The following is a 22,648-nucleotide window of genomic DNA, read 5'->3' as shown; positions in this document are numbered from 1 at the left end:
ATGCTGAGAAATTTGAATGTGGATACTAGAAGAAACAGGAAAAAACAATTGTAAGTGGCAGTCTCTTTAGGGAACAGTTTGATTTTTCAAATCATGTAAAAGAATCACTTAGATGAAAAAAAATTAAATAAGTGTTCTTAGCTATATACACTTGTTCAAAAATATTTTACTTATGTTTGTGATTTGATTTAAAGTATTCATAGACTAATGGGAGATCACTTTAAGTAAGTGATGATATTTCATGCAGTGGAATATCCTTCAGGCATTGAGGTGATGCAAATGAATACTTACAGGGTGTGATGTCATAGCCATGATACATTATATGGTGATGAGGGAAGATGATTGACACCACTGTGATCCAATTTTTAAAAATCTAAATAGAAGCCAGTAGAGTCCAATCTACAATAGAAGTTATAGAAGTGGTGAGAGATAGATGCTTTCCTTTTCTTCCTTTAGCTTGTAGGGCTTTCCTGAAAGCCCTGTTTATTTTTATATATTGAACTTACATTGCTTTTGTTATTAAGAAAAAGGGTAACAGTGAGAACACTGCTTGCTCCTTGGGACTGTGCTACGTCAGTGTGATTGCAGAAGTGGACAGGCGTGCAAGTGAGGAGGATGGTTGTCCTGGGAGGCTGTCTGCACACCAGGAGCCTTCAGGAGCATCACTTGTACCCAGGCCACTTGCTCAGTATAGGGACTGCCTGCATATTAAAGGTGTGCCCTTCTGCCCTGAGGACTTGCTGCTTGGCAGGAGGATAGGCACATGGATGGGAGTGTGGGCCATGGTACCCTAGGGCCATGGTCTCATAGCTCTTTCCTGGTGGGGGGAGGGGCGCTGCACATTCCGGTGATTAGCTGTGTGGGAAGGGGAAGGCCCAAGTGGTTCATTGAGGTGGAAGGGCCTAGATGAGGCAGAACAGGTGGGCAGGGACTCTGTGGGCCCAAAGATTTGGAACTTACCCTGAAGGCAAAAGAAGGGGAGAGGGCCATGGTTGTATCTGTACTGTAGCATGATGATTCTGCAGCCTGGAGAATAGGTTAGGGGTGCAGTCAGGGGTGAGGGCCAGGGAGACCTGTTGTTGAACTCTTGCTATAGTTATGGGGGCGAGGTGACAGCCAGGTAGCCAGGTATGGGTGGAGGGATGGGCGGGGGGGCGCATCCAGTGTGAGCTGGATGGTGGGAGGTCCCTGCTTTGGATGGCGTTTGAGCATGAAGGGGTGTCAAGGAAGGAAGTTGGATAGCAAGATTTCTGACGGGCGTACCTGTGTGAATGGCAGGCCCCAGACAGGGGTAGGGAATGTCTCAGCTGGGGTGGAGCTGTGATGGCAAGGTTGGCACTGTTGAGTCAGACCTGCTGATGAGGCATCCAGCAGGTTTCCACGAGGCCTGTATGGGTACAAAGGGCCTAGAAGGCAAAAAAGGCTGGAAGGAGGGTTTAGACCCTTCCTCAGGATAGAGCAGCATCAGGAAAGAGATCTCCCGGGACTGTTCACATGTGGAGGAGAGGAGAAAGGATGAAGAGATGGGTGGGGGGTGTTCTAAGGGAGGGGTGGATGCAGGGACCAGTTGCAAGAAAAGGGGAACAGGACTGGTGAATAGAGGCCAGCCATGAGTTACAGGGGTGCTGGCCCTTGCTGCCCTGCTCTTGGGAACACCACTGCATCCATCCAGAGCCACTTGGGGGAGATTCCCTGCATGCTGCAAGCACGACATAGTCGTCCAGGTTCCCCATTTTCTGTTTGCGGATCCTAGTAGGATCTAGACCTGTGGGTGGGTATAGATCATGAGTGAAGGACAGGGGCCGAGGTGGAATCCCATTGTCCCTGAGTGAGCCGCTTCAACTGGATGGTCATAGCAGGAATGGTCCTCACTCCCATGGGATGGTCAGAAGTGCAGAAGTGCTCCTGGTACCCTCTCACAGGAATCCAGTCTCCCTGCCTCCCCTGTTCTCCCAACCCTCTGCCTTTTCAGGGCACCTCGCTAAGTTCCAGATAGAAGACTTGTTCTGGTTTAGCATCGCCTTTGGCCCAGGGCATGATCCTGGAGTCCCCGGATCGAGTCCCATGTCAGGCTCCCTGCATGGAGCCTGCTTCTCCCTCTGTCTGTGTCTCTGCCTCTCTCTCTCTCTCTCTCTCTCTCACTGTGACTATCATAAATTAAAAAAAAAAAAAGAAGAAGACTCACTCTGTACCCAAGTCTCTGTGTTTGGCCCAGATGGCTGAGGAGGACCAGGGGTTGTGCTAGGACAGAGGGGTACCTGGGGGGTAGCATCCAGCCCCAGTCTGGACTACAGAGGATACTCCAAGAGGTAACTATGAATATATAGGACTTTAGGGGACCCTGAAGGGTCCAGGCCACTGGCTTGAGGGCCACGAATTCTGAGAAAAGAGTATGCTTCAGGGTAAGATTAACTCAGAAGACTTACGGTTCAGGAGTATATGCCTTTCGGCCCGAGAACAGGGGAAACCCAGGCAAAGGCACCTGTAAGGAACAGTGCTAGATTTTGGAGTTTGCTGAAGTAGTGTGTAGCTTCTACCATTAGTACAATGGACCTTTATTCATAATCACTTGGAAATGAAGGGGGCAATTTGTCTACCAGGCAGGTTCACTTCCGATTGTAATTCCGGTAGACTTAAAAGTTGATGTGGGTCTGTGAATTCGCTTGCATAATTATACTCTGATAGCTTTTCATTACATGTAATGTGATTTTAATGGAATTAATGTTCTGTATCAACAAATACATTGTTTTTATTATGCAAAGAGGAGACTTTGAAAAGAAGAGAGTCAAAATGATTTGTACCTAGGTTTACATAATATTCTTTTCCAGACGGGCAGTATACCTGCCCACTGTGTATTTTCTTCCTCATGTTCGATGAAGGTAGGAGAGGGGCAGGAGCCTCTTACACCCATTTGGGTGCTTGTTGGAATTCATCTTTGAAATTTGCATTTATATCTTAAGTTCTTATTATTCTCTGTCAAAGAATAGCAGAATTGCTCATGGCCACCTGGCTGGCACCTTTCCTGGCAGACCAGGCCCTCTCCACAGATACCTTGAACCCCTACCACCTTCCTCACCTTCATTACAGTCCTTAGGATTCTGATTTCCTGCCTTCTTTACTCAAACCTCAATCCATAAGTCTCCAGAGACCCTTGACATCTGTTCCTAAGCCAAGGGCCTTTCAGTGTGAATTTGGAATTTAGCCTCATTCACCTGTCCCACCTTTGGAAGGGAGCGTTAGGAGTTATGTCCTCCTTCCCTGAAGGGTACGTCCACCTCCCTTAGGAGGCAGAACCAGCTGTCATTAGCTTGTGCTTCAATAAAATGTTTTCTGTCTTACCCATAAAACATGGGGAAGAGTACAAGGTGGAAGCCCAAGTCCCCCTCTCCAGAGATGATCCATGGCTGTCTTTGGGATTTGGTGCAAGTTTCCTTATGTATTTTTTGTGTTGGCATTTGGATTTATTTACTTAATACAAGAGAAACTATCCTCCTTCCCTCCAAACCATTCTTGTAGCCTGCTTTTCTTTTCTTCTGCTTTTCTTTTATGCAGCATGAATATTTCCACACAGAACTAAATATCCTAGCACAACATGATTTAATGGCAGCGACTGGGAAAGACCCAATAAATATAAGCTGTTCTCTCTTGCAAAACACTCAGGTCATTTCCCATTTGCAAAATTATAAAGAACCCTTTGATTAGTACCTGGAATTCTTAGAAGTGGAATTACTGGTTCCAATGGTATGCATAGTTTAAAATATTCATGACATAGTACATGCACAGATTAAAGGCTGGCATTTCAGAGAGTTACAGATTTAATAGCAAGTATCCCTTCCCTGCCTCCCTCGTCTGGTTTCCCATTGTCAGGTTTCTTGGGTATCCTTCCAGGGAAAAACACTTTTACATATGTACCAGCACCCATCCATTTGTCTCTTCACACAAATGGGATCATTCTCTGCTTGTTGGGCTATGTTTTGTTTGTCAGTTGTTTGTTTGAGGTTGTTTCACACCAGCATAAACAGATATACCTCGAAGTTCATGTTATATATATCAAAGTTGATTTAACCAGCCCTTTATTGTTAGCCACTTGTTACAGGTTTTTGCAGTAAATATCCTCGTGTAAGTGACTTGGCGTACCTCTGGTACTGTTTCCATAGGCTCTGTTTCCAGTAGTGAAATCATTCAGCAAAAATATGTGCCTTTCCTATTTTGAGAGGACCCAAAGAAGGTTACATCATTTTACACCAACACCAATCATGTTAAAAGATGAACTTCTTTCTCCTCTGTCCTTACCAGCACTGTTTTTTTTTTTTTTTTAAATCAAACTTCACCCAAAAGTTGGCAGCCTGGGAATATTTGTTGTGTTGTTTTGGCTTGCTTTTAAAAAACTGGAATGGGGGAACCTGGGTGGCTCAGTTGGTGAAGCATCTGCCTTCAGCTCAGATCATGATCCCAGGGTCCTGGGATTGAGTCCCACATCAGGCTCCCAGCTCAGCGGGGAGCCTGCTTCTCCCCCTCCCTCTCCCTTTGCCAGCTGCTCCCCCTGGTTGTGTCAAATAAGTAAGTAAAATCTTTAAAAAGAAAAAACTAGAGTAGGTTGAAGCATCCCTTTATATGTTTATCATCCATAAAAAATGTGAACTTCTTTGGCCATTTTTTTCTATTGAGTGGTTCCCTTATTGATATGAACTCTTTGTAAGTTAAGGCAATCAGCCTTTTGTCTGTCGTATGTATTTTATTTTTCCCCTTTAGAATTGATCTTCTATTTTATGTTCTTTTTAGACCACAAATATTTTGTTGGCTTTTGCTGTGGTAAAGCTGCATTAAAGAAGCACCCCAAAACTCAGTGGTTGGCAGTAGCCAGTCTTTTTTTTCTGCTCTGGTTTGCAAGTCAGCTGGGATCCCCACCTTGGGCTGAAGGCTTGGTTGGGTTTAGGTCTGTGCCATGTGTCCATTCTGGGGCCCAGGCTGAAGGGGCAGTGGCTTTCTGGGCTGTGTCCCTCTTGTATCCAGGAGCAAGAGCACAGAGGACAACAGGCAGCATGAGATATTGGGTGGCACCATGAGATGCCCTAGAGGTCTTGGGGATGAGGGCCACCTCCACCCAGTGTGGCCGAGCAAGTCTTATGCCAAGTCCAATATTGGTGAGGATGGGTACTCTATGTGCTCTCTCTGGAGGCTTCCATGTAACCCGTCAGAAGCATGGATTTGTACTTCTAATATGGAGAGGCTCTGGAATTAAGAGCAGAGATCCAGTCCATCATATATAATTTTTTAAAACAAAAACATTTAGAATTTATTAATCCTTTCTATTAGGATTCTGCATCATGCCTCAAAACACTGAATTTCTTTCAAGATGGTTTTAAGAAATGCTCCAAGTTCCTCTAGGACTTTCGGGTTTTAATTTATGATTCACACTCTTCGGTTACTCTGGAATTTTTTTGGTATAAACAGTAAGGTAGAAAATAAATTTTGTTTCTTTCCAAGTGGTTAGTTGTCCTAATGCTTTTTATTGAATTGATTTTCTTTTTCCCTTTATAATATTTAATTAGAATTTCATGGAATTCATGCATTCTCTGGTCCTTCTCTTTAAAAAAAAAAGTGGGGTTTTTACATCTGAGGACTTTTATATTTTTAGTAGATGTTTTAAGATTTTCTTGATATTGTTCTTGCTCATTTCTGATTAGTCTTTGTGTTCTAAGTCATTCTGCCTTTTTGTCATAAATGGAATTTTTTGGTTATAAAAGGAATTGTTATAAATGGAATATGTCATTTTATTCTTTTTTCTTACCAGTCTATGCTTGCATGTATATAAGAAAGCTATTTTTTCTGTAGTTTAGGAGCTTATATCCTAATACTGTAATGTGGGCAAGGGCTTTAACTTTGTCATCTGTGCAGTGGGGCGCAAAAAATCACACTTGCTTCTTACAGTTGTCAAAGAGCTTAAAGTATAAAGCCGTAGTAGATATATGTCATGCAGTCAGTGTTCACTAAATATAAATAGTATCATACTTTTAAAATGTATAATTTTCTAACCATTTGATTTACCAAATTCTTCTGATTGGTTTCTTATTACTTTTGATCAATTTCCCATCAGTGTTCTAGTTAGGTAATCATATCATTTTCAAGTAGTAATCATTTTGCCCCCTCTTTCCAAATTTATTATGTTTCTTTCTTGTTTTGTATTATTAGCTAGTTGTATATAACAAATTACCACAAGCGCAGTGGCTTAAAACAGAACAGACTTATTCTCTTGCAGTTTCCATTGCGTCTGGAATCTAGAACATTTGGGCTATCTGCTCAGCATTTGAAGGCTGAAATCAAAGTGAGGCCAGATACATTTTCATCCAGAGGCTTGAGGAGGGAAAGATCTATTTCCATAGTCCCTCAGGTTATTGGCAGGATTCATTTTTATGGTTGTATGACTGAGGTCCCTATCTTCTTGCCTGGTGTCAGCTGGAGAGGATCCAGCTCTTAGAGCCCCTCTCATGACACAGAAGCATACTTCCTCAGGCAGCAGCCGAATCTCCCTGTGCTTCAAATCTTTGACTTTACAAAGGGCCCAGACTCAAAGGGTTTGCCTAATGAGCTCAGGCCTACCCTAGAGAATCTTCCTTTTGATGAATGAAAAACCAAACTTATTTGGGACCTGAGTATACTGCAAAATTCTTCCACCTTTGTCATATAATGTAACTTTATCACAGGACTAAAATTCATCATATTTGTAATCCCATCCACACTCAAGAAGAGGGGATTCTATAGGAGGTGTGCACCAAGAGGTGGGTTACTAGGGACTGTCACATAATTCTGCACACCACACTGGTATTTTCAGATTAATTTTAAATATAGGTGGCAATTTGGGGCATCTTTATTTTGTCCTATTAAACCAAGATTTTTTTTTCATAAAAAATAGTGATTGAATTTTAGCAAGTGTTTTTTATACATCTTCTGAATGGTATTTTCATTTTTGTCATATTCATATAATTAATTTTATTACTGTGCTTCCTCTTACTGAGCCATCTTTTCATTCCTTACATGAACCACCTGCCTTGCTGTTTATTCTTCTAAATGTACTGCTGGAGAAAGCATTTGACAAAGTACAGCATCCATTCCTGATCAAAACTCTTCAGAGTGTAGGGATAGAGGGAACATTCCTCAGCATCTTAAAAGCCACCTATGAAAAGCCCACAGCAAATGTCATTCTCAATGGGGAAACACTGGGAGCCTTTCCCCTAAGGTCAGGAACATGACAAGGATGTCCCTCTCACCACTGCTATTCAACAGAGTACTATAAGTCCTAACCTCAGCAATCAGGCAACAAAAAGAAATAAAAGGCATTCAAATTGGCAAAGAAGAAGTCAAACTCTCCCTCTTCGCAGATGACTTGATACTGTACATAGAAAACCCAAAAGACTCCACCCCAAGGTTGTTAGAACTCATACAGCGATTCGGCAGTGTGGCAGGATACAAAATCAATGCCCAGAAGTCAGTGGCATTTCTATACACTGACAATGAGACTGAAGAAAGAGAAATTGAGGAGTCAATCCCATTTACAAATGCACCCAAAAGCATAAGATATCTAGGAATAAACCTAACCAAAGAGGTAAAGGATCTATACCCTAAAAACTACAGAACACTCCTGAAAGAAATTGAGGAAGACACAAAGAGATGGAAAAATATTCCATGCTCATGGATTAGAAGAATAATATTGTGAAGATGTCAATGTTACCCAGGGCAATTGACACATTTAATGCAATCCCTATCAAAATACCATGGACTTTCTTCAGAGAGTTGGAACAATCATCTTAAGATTTGTGTGGAGTCAGAAAAGACCCCGAATAGCCAGGGGAATATTAAAAAAGAAAGCCATATCTGGGGGCATCACAATGCCAGATTTCAGGTTGTACTACAAAGCTGTGATCATCAAGACAGTGTGGTACTGGCACAAAAATAGACACATAGATCAATGGAACAGAATAGAGAATCCAGAAATGGCTCCTCAACTCTATAGTCAACTAATATTTGACAAAGCAGGAAAGACTACTCACTGGAAAAAGGACAGTCTCTTCAATAAATGGTTCTGGGAAAATTGGACAGCCACGTGCAGAAAAATGAAACTACAGCATTCTCTTACACCATACACAAAGATAAACTCAAAATGGATGAAAGATCTAAATGTGAGACAAGATTCCATCAAAATCCTAGAGGAGAACACAGGCAACACCCTTTTTGAACTCGGCCAAGCAACTTCTTGCAAGATACATCCATGAAGGCAAGAGAAACAAAAGCAAAAATGAACTATTGGGACTTCATCAAGATAAGAAGCTTTTGCACAGCAAAGGATACAGTCAACAAAACTACAAGACAACCTACAGAATGGGAGAAGATATTTGCAAATGACGTATCAGATAAAGGGCTAGTTTCCAAGATCTATAAAGAACTTACTAAACTCAACAGCAAAGAAACAAACAATCCAATCATGAAATGGGCAAAAGACATGAACAGAAATCTCACAGAGGAAGACATAGACATGGCCAACACGCACATGAAAAAATGCTCTGCATCACTTGCCATCAGGGAAATACAAATCAAAACCACAATGAGATCCCACCTCACACCAGTGAGAATGGGGAAAATTAACAAGGCAGGAAACCACAAATGTTCGAGAGGATGCGGAGAAAAGGGAACCCTCTTGCACTGTTGGTGGGAATGTGAAATGGTGCAGTCACTCTGGAAAACTGTGTGGAGTTTCCTCAAAGAGTTAAAAATAGACCTGCCCTATGACCCAGCAGCTGCACTGCTGGCGATTTACCCCAAAGATACAGATGCAGTGAAACAGCTAGACACCTGCACCCTGATGTTTATAGCAGCAATGTCCACCATAGCCAAACTGTGGAAGGAGCCATTTTTTTCCACAAGCCGTTTTAATAAGTTATAACTCACCAAATTGAAATAAACATTTGTTTTACCTTCCACCAACCAAGTCTCTGTAGGATTTGACAACTTTTCATCTTCAAACAAAAGCTGGTTTCCCCCAGAGGCCCCTCTTTAGAATTGTAGATTGTAAACAGATACAGAAAAGTATTAATATTCAGCAGTGAATATTAACTCAGAGAACCTTCTCTGGGTTAAAACAAAACAAAACAAAAGGCAAATTGTTTCTTTAAATTTTTTTTTTTTAGTGCCTTCCATGTGCCAAGACTTGTGTTAAGGTCCTGTGAGGTAAATACTCTCATTGTCACTTGTTCCCTGTAGAGATAAGAACACCGAGGCCCTGGATGCCTGGGTGGCTCAGTGGTTGAGCATCTGCCTGTGCCCATCGACAGATGAACGGATAAAGAAGATGTGGTCTCTGTATACAGTGGAATATTACTCAGCCATTAGAAACGACAAATTACCCACCATTTGCTTCGATGTGGATGGATCTGGAGGGTATTATGCTGAGTGAAGTAAGTCATTCGGAGAAGGACAAACATTATATGGTCTCATTCATTTGGGGAATATAAAAAAAGAGCAAACAGGATTAAAGGTGAAAGGAGAGAAAATGAGTGGAAATAGCAGTAAGGGTGACAGAACATGAGGGACACCTAACTCTGGGAAACAAACAAGGGGTGGTGGAAAGGGAGGTGGGCGGGGGGTTGGGGTGACTGGGTGATGGGCACTGAGTGGGGCACTTGATGGGATGAGCACTGGGTGTTATATGTTGGCAAATTGAACTCCAATAAAAAAATAAAAATAAAATAAATGTACTGAAGTCTAACATTTTATTTTAAAATTGTATACTTCTGTTTATAAGTAAAATTGGTCTGTTTTCTATTCTTGTGGCATTTTACAGGGTTGTAACTGTTATGCTGACCTTTGTAAGAAGAATTTGGAAAGTTTCCTTGTTTTTTTCCCCCTCTGCTCAGAAAAAAATTATGTTGGAAATTTCTATAATTTGAAGCTGTTGAAGAATTTGCCTATGGCTGTTTGACCACTTTCCTAATTTCTTGGTGTTTATGGGCACATTTGAATTTTTTGACTTTGAGGCAACTCCAAAATATAAGTTACTAAACTTATATTTTCCTAGAATATCATCTATGATATCATGGTTATTATAGACTTAATGTTTGTGTCTCCCTAGAATTCACATGTCAAATCCTTATCCTTAGTGTGATGGTGTTTGGAGGTGGTGCCAGTGGGAGGTGATTAGGTCACAAGAGTGGCACCCTCATGAATGGGATTATTGCCCTTATAAGAAAGACTGCAGAGAACTCTCTTGCCCATTCCACTATGTGAGGATATATGAAAAGATGGCCTTCTATGATTCAGGAAGCGAGCCTTTACCAGACACTGAATTTGCTAGCACCCTGATCATGCTCCTAGAAGCATTATAGGTCTCTGGGGTTCACCACCCCATCCTCAGACAAATACCACACAATGACCACAGGATAGAGCAGCCAGTGGCTGGAGCCTGAGCGGCACGGAGCAAGGTCAGAACAGTGTGTGGCTGGAGTGGGCAGATGCCTATGAATGTCCACTGAGCAGTGAGGTGGGATGAGGAGGGCTTGAATGAAGATTTCCATGTTGAGCCATGAGCTGAGCCCCTTGGAGATCACAGTGTTTCTGGATCTTGAGTGCTTCCTGGTTACTTGCAGAAATATACCTACCTTGGGGAAAATTTCTCCATTTTTGCATCCACAGAACCTCACTGATTAAGGGCAGGTAATGTGTTCACAACAAAAGACTTCTGAGTTTACAAACATCAAAGAAAGCAAGCTGCAAAACGTGAGCATCAACAGAAACAACAAGAGATATAGACTTAGGTAACCTTCTTTTCACTCCACATCTTGGACTGTAGAACCTCTGCATATGGAATATTTTAAGCAACTTTGGACAGAATCATACAGATGAGCACACAAAAAGAAACTGTCTGAAACAAATAGTCATATTTGGGGAAAGACAAAAGCAGAACTTGTAAATATCTAAAATATAACCATTAAAATTCTCTAAATAAGTGCAAATGGTCAACAGCTGATTAAATGTAACTCAGGGAAAATTAGTCACCTGGAAGGTGAGCCTAAGGAAATTATTCAGAATAAAACACTGAATGACACAGATATGGAATATGTAAAAGCAGAACTAAGAGATTTGGAGGATGGTATATGAAGGGTCAGCATGCAGCTGCTGGAGTCCCTGATGGAGAAAATGTTGGAGAGGCAATATTTGAAGTGATCTTGGCTGTCTCATTTCCAGAATATTAATTCTGAAAAACATAAATTCATCACATCAGAAGCACAGGGCATACCAACAAGGATATGTAAAAAGAAATCCATGCCTAGGCATATCACATAAAAACCTCAGAACACTAAAGCCAAGGAGCCCATCTTAAAAGTCTTTAAAGAGTAAGAACAGCTTTGCACCTCAAGGAGCAGCAGTTAGAAGACAGCTAACTTCCTGATGGCAACAGTGGAATCCAGATGACTATGGAATAGTAACTTCAACCTTTTGAGAGGAGAAACCATCAACCTAGAACTGTGTACCCAGCAAAACTACTTTTCAAGCATGAAGGCTAAGTAAGACATTTCCAGGGAAACAAAAAATTGGAGTTTACCACTAAAAGATCTGCACTAAAGGAGCTTTTTTTTTTTTTTTTAAAAAAAAGCTATATTATTCATTTGAGAGAGAAAATGCAAGCAAGAGTACAAGTGGCAGGGAGAGGCAGAGGGAGAGGGAGAGGGAGAAACAGACTCCCTACTGAGCAGGGAGCCCTCTGTGGGTCTTGATCCCAGGACCCTGGGATCATGACCTAGGCTGAAGGCAGATGCTTAACTGACTGAGCAACCCAGGCAGGTGCCCCTGCACTAAAGGAACTTCTAAGTTAAGGGTTTATACCTTGTGGCCTAGCAGTCTAGGAAAGCCTGCGGAGTCCATCTCAGAGTAAGACTTTTGAATGCAGAAAATGAAATACGATTACAAAGGAAACCAATTATTTTGAAATGTTTTAAAATCAAAATATTTTACAAATGTGTTATAATGTTACACATGCTATTTTATTAACTCATTAAATAATAAAATCCACCTGTGGGTCTAGTCACTACCCTACCTTCAGCGTGAACACCCTGATGGAAGGAAGGCTTCATCGCACAAGGCAGAGCCAGGACAAATGAGTTTGGTACCAAGCACGTGTGAAGTAATTTTCATCAAAGAAATATTCACTGCAGAACAGACTATGTTGTTTTTTTCTTGGATTTTCTTTTGACTCATGGGTTATTTGGAATATCTTAAAACATTTGACTTTTTCCTTCTTTTTTTTTTTTTTCATGGGGCTATCTTTCCAATCAGTGTCTCATTTTGCTCTTATACAATGAGGGAATGAAAGATATCGAACTCTTTTCTATTGTGGAGAAGGTAGGTTGAGGAGGAGAATGGCTTTCTTTGTGGACATCTTGATTTTGATGTATGGAAGCCTCCAGTGGGAAGTGGTGGAGAAAGTCAGAGCTGCAGGTGGGAGTGAATGGTTGGAGGAGAGAATGATGGGTTGGGAATTGTTCTGAGAAAAGGAGGCCAAAGCCATGGATTGGGATGGATGTGAAGACATGTATGTTTCCCAGAATGGAGCTGAGATGGACACAGAAGGCTGAAGGTTTGCATTACAGAGTGAGCGCTGCCAGGTGGTCCCAGGGAGACCCAGACACAGGAAACCACTCAGAAAGAAAAGAAAACGTAAGTAGGATAAAGTAGGAGATTCAGCTACTCCATGAAGCATAAGGAAGAATTTTGCATAGTGCAGGTCTGAAGTCTAAAAGCTTTGAGAGATGGGTTCAATAGACTTTTTCTCATTTTGGGAAGCTCAGAGTATTATTTGCTCCATTTTTATAATAACATTTTGTTCACCAGTTGTGAACCCTGGCTTCTTAGTGGTGAGTTGGTACCACTGTAGCTATTAGACATACCTGCATATGTTTTGTGAAATAATTTAATTGGCTTTCAAGCCTATGTTCTAGAAGGACTTACTTCCCAACCTAAAGTGTTGCATTACCATTTGCCTTTGAACCAGAAATGAAGCTCCCAGGAAAATTCTTGATTTGGGGCCAAGAAAGAACTTTTTGATCATCGAGGAAAGGATTTAAAGAGCTAATTTCTCCCAGGCCTCGGTGTTCAGGCAGTAGTACCAATCAAACAGGAAGGCCTTTAGCTCTAAAGATGCCATTACTTCCTGGCAGTCAATAATTCCCTTTCATCACCCTCAACAGCAGGAAATTCTGTCTCACTTTTAATATTATCTCTTACCTCTATTTAGGCTGGGTGGGAAGTGGAGGAAAAAAAAAATGAGTTGGTATCCTTTTAACAACCTGCAGGTGCTTGAAAAGTTAAGCCTCTCTCTCTGAGCAATATCATGCCTATCACCTTCTTTTTGGCTTTTCTTTCACAGCCACTTAATTATGTGTTACTTTTCTCTGACCTTCTTCAGTTTCTTCATATTCTGTGTAAACTGGGGACTTTGAATAACGATATTGGCAAATGAAATGGGACAAAGGTTTCACAAGATGCAGCAATTTCACAGCTAACTAGCTCCATGACCCCGTTCCTGACCAAAGTGGTACAAAATAAACCTGCAGAATTACCAAGGTGGCAGAACAGACAATATAATTCTCACCGGTAGCTGGAATTGAGCAAAAACCAGTTCAAACTGAGATCCAGTCATTTCTGAGCAGGGACATGCTCCTTTATTTCTCTGTTGCCCAGTGGACCAGAGAGAAGGAGAGAAGGCATTCTAGAAACTGGGCTTTGAAGAGCCTCCTCCAAGATGCCACCCATTGTTAGAATTGGTGTGAATGGTTCTAGATGGGGGAGTGGGCAGGGAAGTCTGCTTCTTCTGGGGGAGCGTGGAGGAAAAGTTGACATTTGAAAGCAAGAATGCAGTATCCCACTCTTAATTATTAATATTCGTGTATTAATAAGCATGGGTGGCCATAATAAAATCCCATCGACTAGGTGGCTTAGCCAACAGGAATTGATTTTCTCACACTTCTGGAGGGTGAAAGTCAGAGAAAGGGTTCTGGTGCAGAACCCTTTCCTGCCTTGCAGGCTGTCAGAACCTCACTGTGTCCTCACATGGCCTTTCCATGGTTGTGCATGTAGAGAAAGATAGAGAAAGGAAGAGAGCTCTTTCTTATCCTGAAGGCCACCATCTCATCATGAAGGCCCTACCCTTACACCTAGTCTAACCCTAATGACTTCCTGAAGATCTTACCTCCAAATGCTATTGCACTGGGGATTAGGACTTCAATATATGGGTTTGGGGAAGACACAAACATCTACTCCATAATAAATAGTTTTCTATTACTGGGTAGCAAAGTACCGCCAACTTTACAGTTTAACACAACACCATTAGAGTTTTTTTAGGTCAGGAGTCTTGACATGGCCTGGGTGAGTCAACTGGCCAAGGTCTTACAAGGCTGCAAAGTGTTGCTGAGACAACATCTTACAGGTCACTGAGTAGGATCATAAGAGTGATGACAGCACATTGTGTTGATCACTAAGGGCAGGACTTTTAGACAAGCCCATAGGTCATCAGGAATCATTTTAGGATGTGTGTGCCACATTGAGTTTGATGTTATTTATTTATTTATTTTGGTATGGGGGAATTGGCTCCATCCCCAATTACAGGTATTAGTGATACTTAGAAATGTATCATTTTCTTCAATAAAGCAAACTGTCCGTATTTGTTGGTAGTAGAATTACTTGAAGGGAATTCATGGAATGATAACTATAGGCAAGGAAAGTCAAGAATTTTTACTGTAGCCTAAGTTAAGTGATATTAACTAACTTCCTTTGTGTTTATAAATGCCTGCTCTCTGGAGGGTTGTGGGTTTCCAATAATAATTCTGTTATAAGCAACTTGGTCACTGTAGACATCTGATAGTTTTATGAACTTCAGCTTAGAAGAGATCAGGGAGTTCTATCTGAGCTTATTAAATATGCCTTGAGAGGTCTGGTAGTTTAGAGATTTAATGGGACCCCATGTACTCATGAATTCACAGGCCCTTTCTGTGTGAGGAGGCACTGGGCCATGTCCTGAATAGGTAAAATTTTCTACAGTATGAGTAGGAAGTAGAAGACAGAGTATAAGTGGATGTTTTCTGGGAGGTGTACCTTCCCATCCCCTATCCAGTGTTTGTCTGGGTCAGGCTGGTGTTGGTGTGAAGGGAAAACAGAGGACACTCTTTTGAAGTCATATCCTAAGGAGATGGCAGGGTCCAAGCCAGCTGTGTTGGGGCCACGTCTAGGAGTTGGGTTTGAGTGACCAGGAGGAGGGGTGCCATTCTGGGAGGAGGGATGACAATAGGGAGAGTGGGTTGGGTATAGGAGGGAAGAGAGATGGTAGGCATTGTGGAAGAAGAGCAAGGGACTGGGCTCAGACACAGAACAGTACTCAGGGATTTTTATACAAGTTGCAGCTGAGTGGCATCATGAAGAGAGATTTGGGAGATGAGAAAGTGTTCGCAAATACTATTTGTCTAGATTGACTATGTTTGCAAGATGCAGGCTTTGAAGAAAGAATATATATGTGACATGCTTGGGAGCAGAGCCCTGTTGAGTTCTCTTTGGTTCATTTTGTTGGTTTGTTTGCTTTATGTTTGTGTATGTGCATAAGATTCAAAAGTCTTTTGTATGAACCTCTGGTCCAGATGTGTTTGGAAATCCACCTGAGACTAGCATGATAAGGGGATTGATAGAGACTGTTGGGCCTGAGACTTGGCCCCGCCCACTGCAGAAGTGTTTGAGAGTTAACTGGAGTCAGTTGCCAAGGGAACTTGGGGATCTGTTCAGTAGGATACTCTCCTCCTAGGCCTGGGTCAGTCCTTCTGGAATAGAGGAAATGTAGCCAAAGCCCTCCACCCCAGAGCCCATCTACCTGGCCCATGCCCACAGTGGAAAGTTGGGGTGATCTGTCATTACAACAGACCTCATATGAAAATACCTTACTTATAGTGGGGCCTCCCAGAATATTGCTCTGGCAGATGATGGGGGTGAGGGAGTTGGGACCATCTCTGGCATTTGGATAGGAGTGATCAGGAGCGGGGGGGTGCCATTGTAGGAAGCAGGAGTGACAAGAGAAAGACTGGGTTAGGGAGGTAGAGATTGCAGGTTTTTGTTTTTAGACACGTTGAGGCAGAGTGTGACACCGGGAGCAGTGGGCAGCATGACTCAGTGGTCAGGGAAGCATCTGCAGGAGGTGTTGACAGATGGTGTTAGAGGATCCTGAATGATAGATGGATCTCCAGTGAACCAGAGGGTGAAGGAGAAATAGGTCTGAAGAGAGGTCTTGGGAAGTGGGAAAGGAAAGGGGGGGGGGACCTGGAGCAGAGAAGGGTGTTAAGAGAGTGACACAAAGCCTGGGAGGATATGGTTAACCTCAGGTGTATAAGCTAATCCATGCACTGTGCCCTACACTTAGCAACCCCGCAGGTGACCTTGGGAAGTGTGTGTGTGGGTGGTGAGGGCTGAAGCTGGATTGAGTGGGGCAGGGTGGGGGAAACACCCGTGTTTTGGTGATCTGTCCTGATCTGTCCACCGTGCCTGGACCCATGGACACTGGGAATCAGTGAGAAGTGTGTGCCTCAGGGATTGTGAACCAGGAGTGGAAGGGTGGTTCTCTTGAGAAAGAAGACACAAGGGTGCTTCTGTGGTTAGGGTGACAGGGAGGAGCTGGGATGGGGGTACTTCTAGAAGGTCCTGGGGGGAACACACTCAGTGGGCAGTAAGAGGCCGGGGGCGGCCCAGGAAAGGAGCCAGCAGCTCAGTGTCATGTGTGGGAAGCTGGGGGCCTGCTGGTGGCACTGCCTCCTGGTGAGGTGGGAAGCTGACTGGGGGACCAGGTGTGTGAAAGGAGAGGGGGGGCCGCTGGGTCTGCCATGCCTAGTACCCAGACACAGAGGGCAGGTAGCTGGGTGACACACAGGGGGGATCTCCGCCTTTCCCCCAAGGTAGTGTTTCGAATCCTCTCTGTGAGTTTTAAGTCACACGGCCAACTAACTCACAGGACCAGAGTGGAGAAAGTACCCAGTCTGGATGGAGGCTCTCAGAAGGTGCGTTTGTCCTTGGGCCCGTCAACGCACAGCATGAGCGACCTGTCAGGAGCTCGCAGCTGTCTCAGAGGCCTTTGTGTCGCCCACAGGGCCTGCAGGCTGTGAGCGTCAGGGGGGAGAGCTCCCTCACGTGTGAGGGCCGCCTTCTAGAAACAGTCCTTTCCCAAGCCCAAGTGACCAGTCCTGCTTTGATTGTCTGTTAAAGGTCTCTAGAGGGTCTTACCTCCCTGCACTGTTTGTCTTTCCAGGTGCTGCTCTCAGGACTCATTGGCGTTGTCTCCTGGAAGAGGCCACTGTCCCTTGTGGTAAGTCGGCACCTGGTTTCCATGGGCAGCCTTGGAGCGGGGCCCTCCTCGCCGGGGTGTGAGTGCTTTACAGGTGACAGCAAAGAACATTTTGGCTTTCTTTGCAGAAAGCAGGATACAGACCTTATAGAACTGGAACCTCTCAATGCAGAGGGGCTCATTGGTAACAACCACTGCGCATCTTACCCTCTCTACTTCTGAGAATACCCATCAGGTGCCTGTCTGAGATGCTCACATGCCATTCTCTGCCTTTGTTCTGTTTGGGTGCCCTCATCTGAGGACAGGCTGGGATCAAAGACGTCTTAGTAAGTGTAGATGAAAGCATTTCCTCTAGGCGTGTTGTTTGTGCATATATATACATATGTGTGCATACGAGCACACAAGCCGTGCATACTTCACCAGAGTTCAAGAAATGTTAGCTGCATGTGTGTTCTGGGGACTGAAACTTTGAGTTTCAGAGGAGGATGTTTATTTAAATAGAAGATCAGAGGGGTGCTGCTGGCATTCCCTATGCCATGGCTGTGACCCTGTGCCGGGGAGGAGCAGGCTGCATGGGAGATGGAAAGGAGATGATGGCTTTTCCATTGGGGAAAGTAACCCCGAGCAAATTCATGTTTATTGATTTGTATGATTTGTATGCATGTTTTTCTCAGCATGTGCATTAATATATTTATGTGTCCGTATCAGGGCCAGACGAAGAGGTTTTCTGGGTTTTGATGGATAATGAAAAAAAAAAAAAACATGGTGTGGCTTTTTTCTCTTTTGTAGTAATCAATTATTTAAAATCTCTTCTTTAAGTGATTAGGTTTGGAGATAATGACATGTACTAAATATTAATGGGAATAGAAAAAAACCCCACAAATCTGCTTGTTGGAAACACCTCCTCCTCATGAGAATAACTACAGCATCCTGAAGAGGCACTGGGAAGAGAGTGGCATTAATTCAGTGAGCCTCTTCTCCCATGACTTGTTGAGAGATTTCCTTTGCAGAAAAAATGTGTCTTTTTTATGTAGAAAGTTTCAAACATGCACATGAGTAGAGAGAGAAGCTAGTATAATGAATCCCTATGTACCCCCCATCTGTCTTCTACAGACACCAACATTTGGCCTGTTTTGATTCCTCCAAGCCCCTTGCTGAAGCATTTTAAAGTACATCACAACCAGTGTGTCAAGAAGCTGACTCCTTTGTGCAGAGGGAAGTGGTGGTGGGCATGCCAGCGTGGGGGCCTGATGTTCTTGGGCTGTGCTTTTGGGTTCCTTTTGTGGACATGGAGCCAGCTTGTTCTATTCCTCCTCACCAGCCCTTATGGTACAGGCTGAGGAAGGCCTCTGATAATGGCTGCCAAATGAAGAAAAACTACAACTCCTTTTGGTGGGTGTGCGGGCAAAAAGATGAGAGGAATGGTGTCCGTGATCACACAGCCACTCCTCATGCCCGCCCCAGTCCTGGCCCCAGGATGGAGATTCTTGCAGGGCTGGGCATTGTACTGTGAAGGATACTATGCAGCTTGTAGCTGAAAAGGAGTCAGGACCCCATGTGGACATGGCTCAGGTGTTTCCTGGGGGAAGCCAGAGCAGTAGGATGGGATGCCAGGGCCTCACCCTAGAAAGAGGGATAAAGTACCAGCTGAAGCTGCTACAGCAGAACATTCAAAGTGCCTGCTCACTAGTCCCTGTCCATTGGGGTAGAACCAGTCACCCTCTGGGCCACCGTGAGCATTTCCTCCCCTTGATTTATTTCTGCCCAACCCCCAAGTAGAAGAGAAGGGGTTCCCTCAGCTCAGTTGACCACTTTCCTAACAGGGAGGTAAGGGGATGGGCTTGGATAACAGTAGGTGCTATAACAAACCCCAGACTTCCAGTGGCTTAACACAATGTGAATTAAGAACCCAAAAGCACAGCCAAAGGACATGCTTCTTTGAGAGTGGCTATTCCAGGCAGTGGGCCACTCCCCCACACAGGGGATCCTGAGACTGTGGTTGCTTCCTTCCTGGGCCATGTCGAGTCCACTGCATTTCAGTGAAAGAGGAATGGCAATGGGAGAGAGTCTGAAGGTTACCTTCATCACTCTCATGTCACACCTTTTGGGAGAGCCTGTCACATGGACCCATTTGGCTGGAAAGGAGACTGGACAAAGTAGTCCCTTTCTGGACACAGCACTTCCCAGCAGCAGCTCCATACTGTGAAGAGGAGGGCAAGAATTCTGGTAGACCGGTGTTTCTCTCTACTGTAAGAACATTATTCTGTGTTGACCAGGACAATACAGTCTTTTGATTCATTAGTAAAAACTCACTGTCCAGACTCAACCAGAAGGGCGTGAAGTCTGGATTTAAATCATTCTTTTATCCCCAGTTCCTGCTTCTGTCCTGTCCTCTATCCTAAAGGTAGTGTTTCCTTCTTCCTGGAGGTATAAAACTGACAGAGCCCCTAGGACTATTCTGGTTCATTTCCAGGGGACACACTGCCCCCTGCCCCCACCAAGGACCCCCCTGGAGTGAAGAAGGCTATCTGTCCTTTGGGGTGGTTGCAAGAGGCAGTGTTGGACTCTGCTGAACCAGACCTGCACAGCCATGCCCGGTGCCCTGCAAGGGCTGGATGGGTGAGGACAGCAATGCGTGGGCATGCTGACAACAGGGTGTTGTCACTGGTCTGTTGGTAATACCTTTCCCCTAAGTGGCTAGTGCCTGTGGGCCTGTCCTAATCTCTGCCTCTCCTTTCTTTTCATTGCTCCAATTTTATAAGATGGAATGGGGTGAGAAAGGGTGTACTTTTCACCGAGTGACTGATAGGAAGTGGAGAGGGGTCAGCAGGCTGTCCTAGAGGATGGGGAGGGAGAATGCCCCTTCCAGGCTGGTGGATGTGATGCCAGAAGGAGGAGGACAAGAAAAATATTGTGACTTTCTTGGGCTGGTATTTTATTTTATTTTATTTTATTTTATTTTATTTTATTTTATTTTATTTTATTTTTATTTTATTTTATTTATTTTATTTTTTAAAATATTTTATTTATTCATGAGACACACAGAGAGAGACGCAGAGACATAGGCAGAGGGAGAAGCAGGCTCCATGCAGGGAGCCCCATGTGGGATCATGACCTGAGCCAAAGGCAGATGCTTAATCACCCACCCACCCAGGCATCCCTTGCGCTGGTATTTTATTATTTTTTATTATTTTTATTTTTTTGCACTGCTATTTTAAAGGAGCCTTTCATAATGCTGAAACTTAATAGCTATCTCAGTAGAGAATATGTATTTTTGCATCATTATGGTTCTTTTTCTTTATTTTTTTTTATTGAAGTGTAATTACCATATGCTTATGTTAGTTAGTTATATAGTTCAGGTTATGTTGTTGTATTAGTTTATAATTATCATATAATACAATATTAGTTTCAGATGTATTGAATAGTGATTCACCAGTTCTGTACATTACTCAGTACTCATCATAATAAGTGTACTTAGTCCCCATTACCTAGTTCACCCATCCCCCACCCACCACCCATCCGCAACCACCTGTTCTCTTATTTTATTTATTTTATTTTATTTTATTTTATTTTATTTTATTTTATTTATTTTATTTTATTTTATTTTATTTTATTTATTTATTTTATTTTATTTTTTGGTTGGTTCTCTTATTTTAAGAGTCTAATTTTTTATCTCTCTTTTTCTATTTACTCATTTGTTTCTTAAATTCCATATATGAGTGAAATCATATGGTTTTGTCTTTCTTAGTCTGACTTACTGCACTTAGCATTATATGTTCTAAGGCCATCCATGTTGTTGCAAATGGCAAGATCTCATCCTTTTTTTTTTAAATTTATTTTTATTTATTCATGATAGACATAGAGAGAGAGAGAGAGGCAGAGACACAGGCAGAGGAGAGGGAGAAGCGGGCCCCATGCCGGGAGCCCGACGCGGGACCCAATCCCGGGACTCCAGTATCGCGCCCTGGGCCAAAGGCAGGCGCAAAACCGCTGAGCCACCCAGGGATCCCCCTGATCTCATCCCTTTTTATGGCCAAGTAATAGTCGTGTGTGTGTGTGTGTGTGTGTGTGTGTGTGTGTGTGTGTGTACCACTTTATCTGTTCGTCTATGGACTGACACTTGGGTTGCTTCCATATCTTAGCTCTGGTAAATAATGCTGCAGTAAACATAAGGGTGCATATGTCTTTTCAAATTAGTGCTTTCATTTCCTTTGGGTAAATACCCAGTAGTGGAATTACCAGATCATATGGTAATTCTGTTTTTAATTTTTTAAGGAACATCCATACTGTTTTCCACAATGGCTGAACCAATTTACATTCCTATCAACAGGGCAAAGGATTCCTTTTTCTGTACATCCTCACCAACACTTGTTATCTCCGGTCTTTTTGGTTCTAGCCATCCTGCTGGGTGTAAGGTGATACCTCATTGTGATTTTGATTTGCATTTCCCTGATGATTAGTGATGTTGAGCATCTTTTCACATGTCTGCTGGTCATCTGTTTATCTTCTTTGGAAGAATTCTGTTCAGGTCCTCTGCCCATTTTTAAATCAGATTATTTCTTTTTTTGTATTGCATGTATAAGTTCTTTATATATTTTGAATATTAACCTCTTATCTGATATATCATTTGCAAATATCTTCTCTCATTCAATAGGTTGCCTTGTCATTTTGTTGATGATTTCCTTCAGTATGTAAAAGCTTTTCATTTTGATGTAGTCCCAGTAGTTTAATTTTGCTTTTGTTTCCATGGCCTGAGGACACGTATTTAGAAAAATGTTTTGTGGCTGATGGCAAAGAAATTACTATCTATGATTTCTTCTAGGAAGGAATTTTATGGTTCCAGGTCTCACATTTAGGTCTTTAATCCATTTTGAGTTTATTTTTGTATATGGATAAGAAAGTGACCCAGTTTCATTCTTTTGCATATAGCTGTGCAGTTTTCCTAGCATTATTTGGTGAAGGGACTACCTTTTCCCCATTGCATGTTCTTGCCTCCTTTGTCATAAATTAATTGACCATATCATCATAGACTTATTTCTGGCCTCTGTTTCGTTACATTGATCTGCGTGTCTATTTTTATCCCATACTATTCTTTACTTTTGATCACTACAGCTTTGTAGTATATCTTGAAATCTGGGATTGTGATACCTCAGCTTTGTTCTTCTTTCTCAGGATTCCTTTGGCTATTTGGGGTCTTTTGTGGTTCTATACAAATTTTAGGATTATTTGTTCTAGCTCTGTGAAAATGTTGTTGGTATTCTGATAGCGATTGCATTAAATCTGTAGATT

The 22,648-nt window shown here is 42.8% G+C and overlaps 1 protein-coding gene across 2 annotated transcripts in view; it reads left to right on the top strand.

Annotated features, from left to right (window-relative positions):
• Nucleotides 1-22,648, top strand: part of FAM189A1 (family with sequence similarity 189 member A1) — a 452,536-nt gene that overhangs the window by 177,464 nt on the left and 252,424 nt on the right. For both annotated transcript variants that reach the window (XM_038532624.1, XM_038532623.1), the window contains exon 2: nucleotides 17,324-17,380. In XM_038532624.1, the coding sequence (XP_038388552.1) occupies nucleotides 17,324-17,380 (57 nt within the window). The remainder of the gene's footprint in view (nucleotides 1-17,323; nucleotides 17,381-22,648) is intronic.

Source organism: Canis lupus, chromosome 3 (assembly GCF_011100685.1).
Source record: "Canis lupus familiaris isolate Mischka breed German Shepherd chromosome 3, alternate assembly UU_Cfam_GSD_1.0, whole genome shotgun sequence".
NCBI lineage: Eukaryota > Metazoa > Chordata > Mammalia > Carnivora > Canidae > Canis > Canis lupus.
This window is presented reverse-complemented; position numbering and strand designations above follow the sequence as displayed.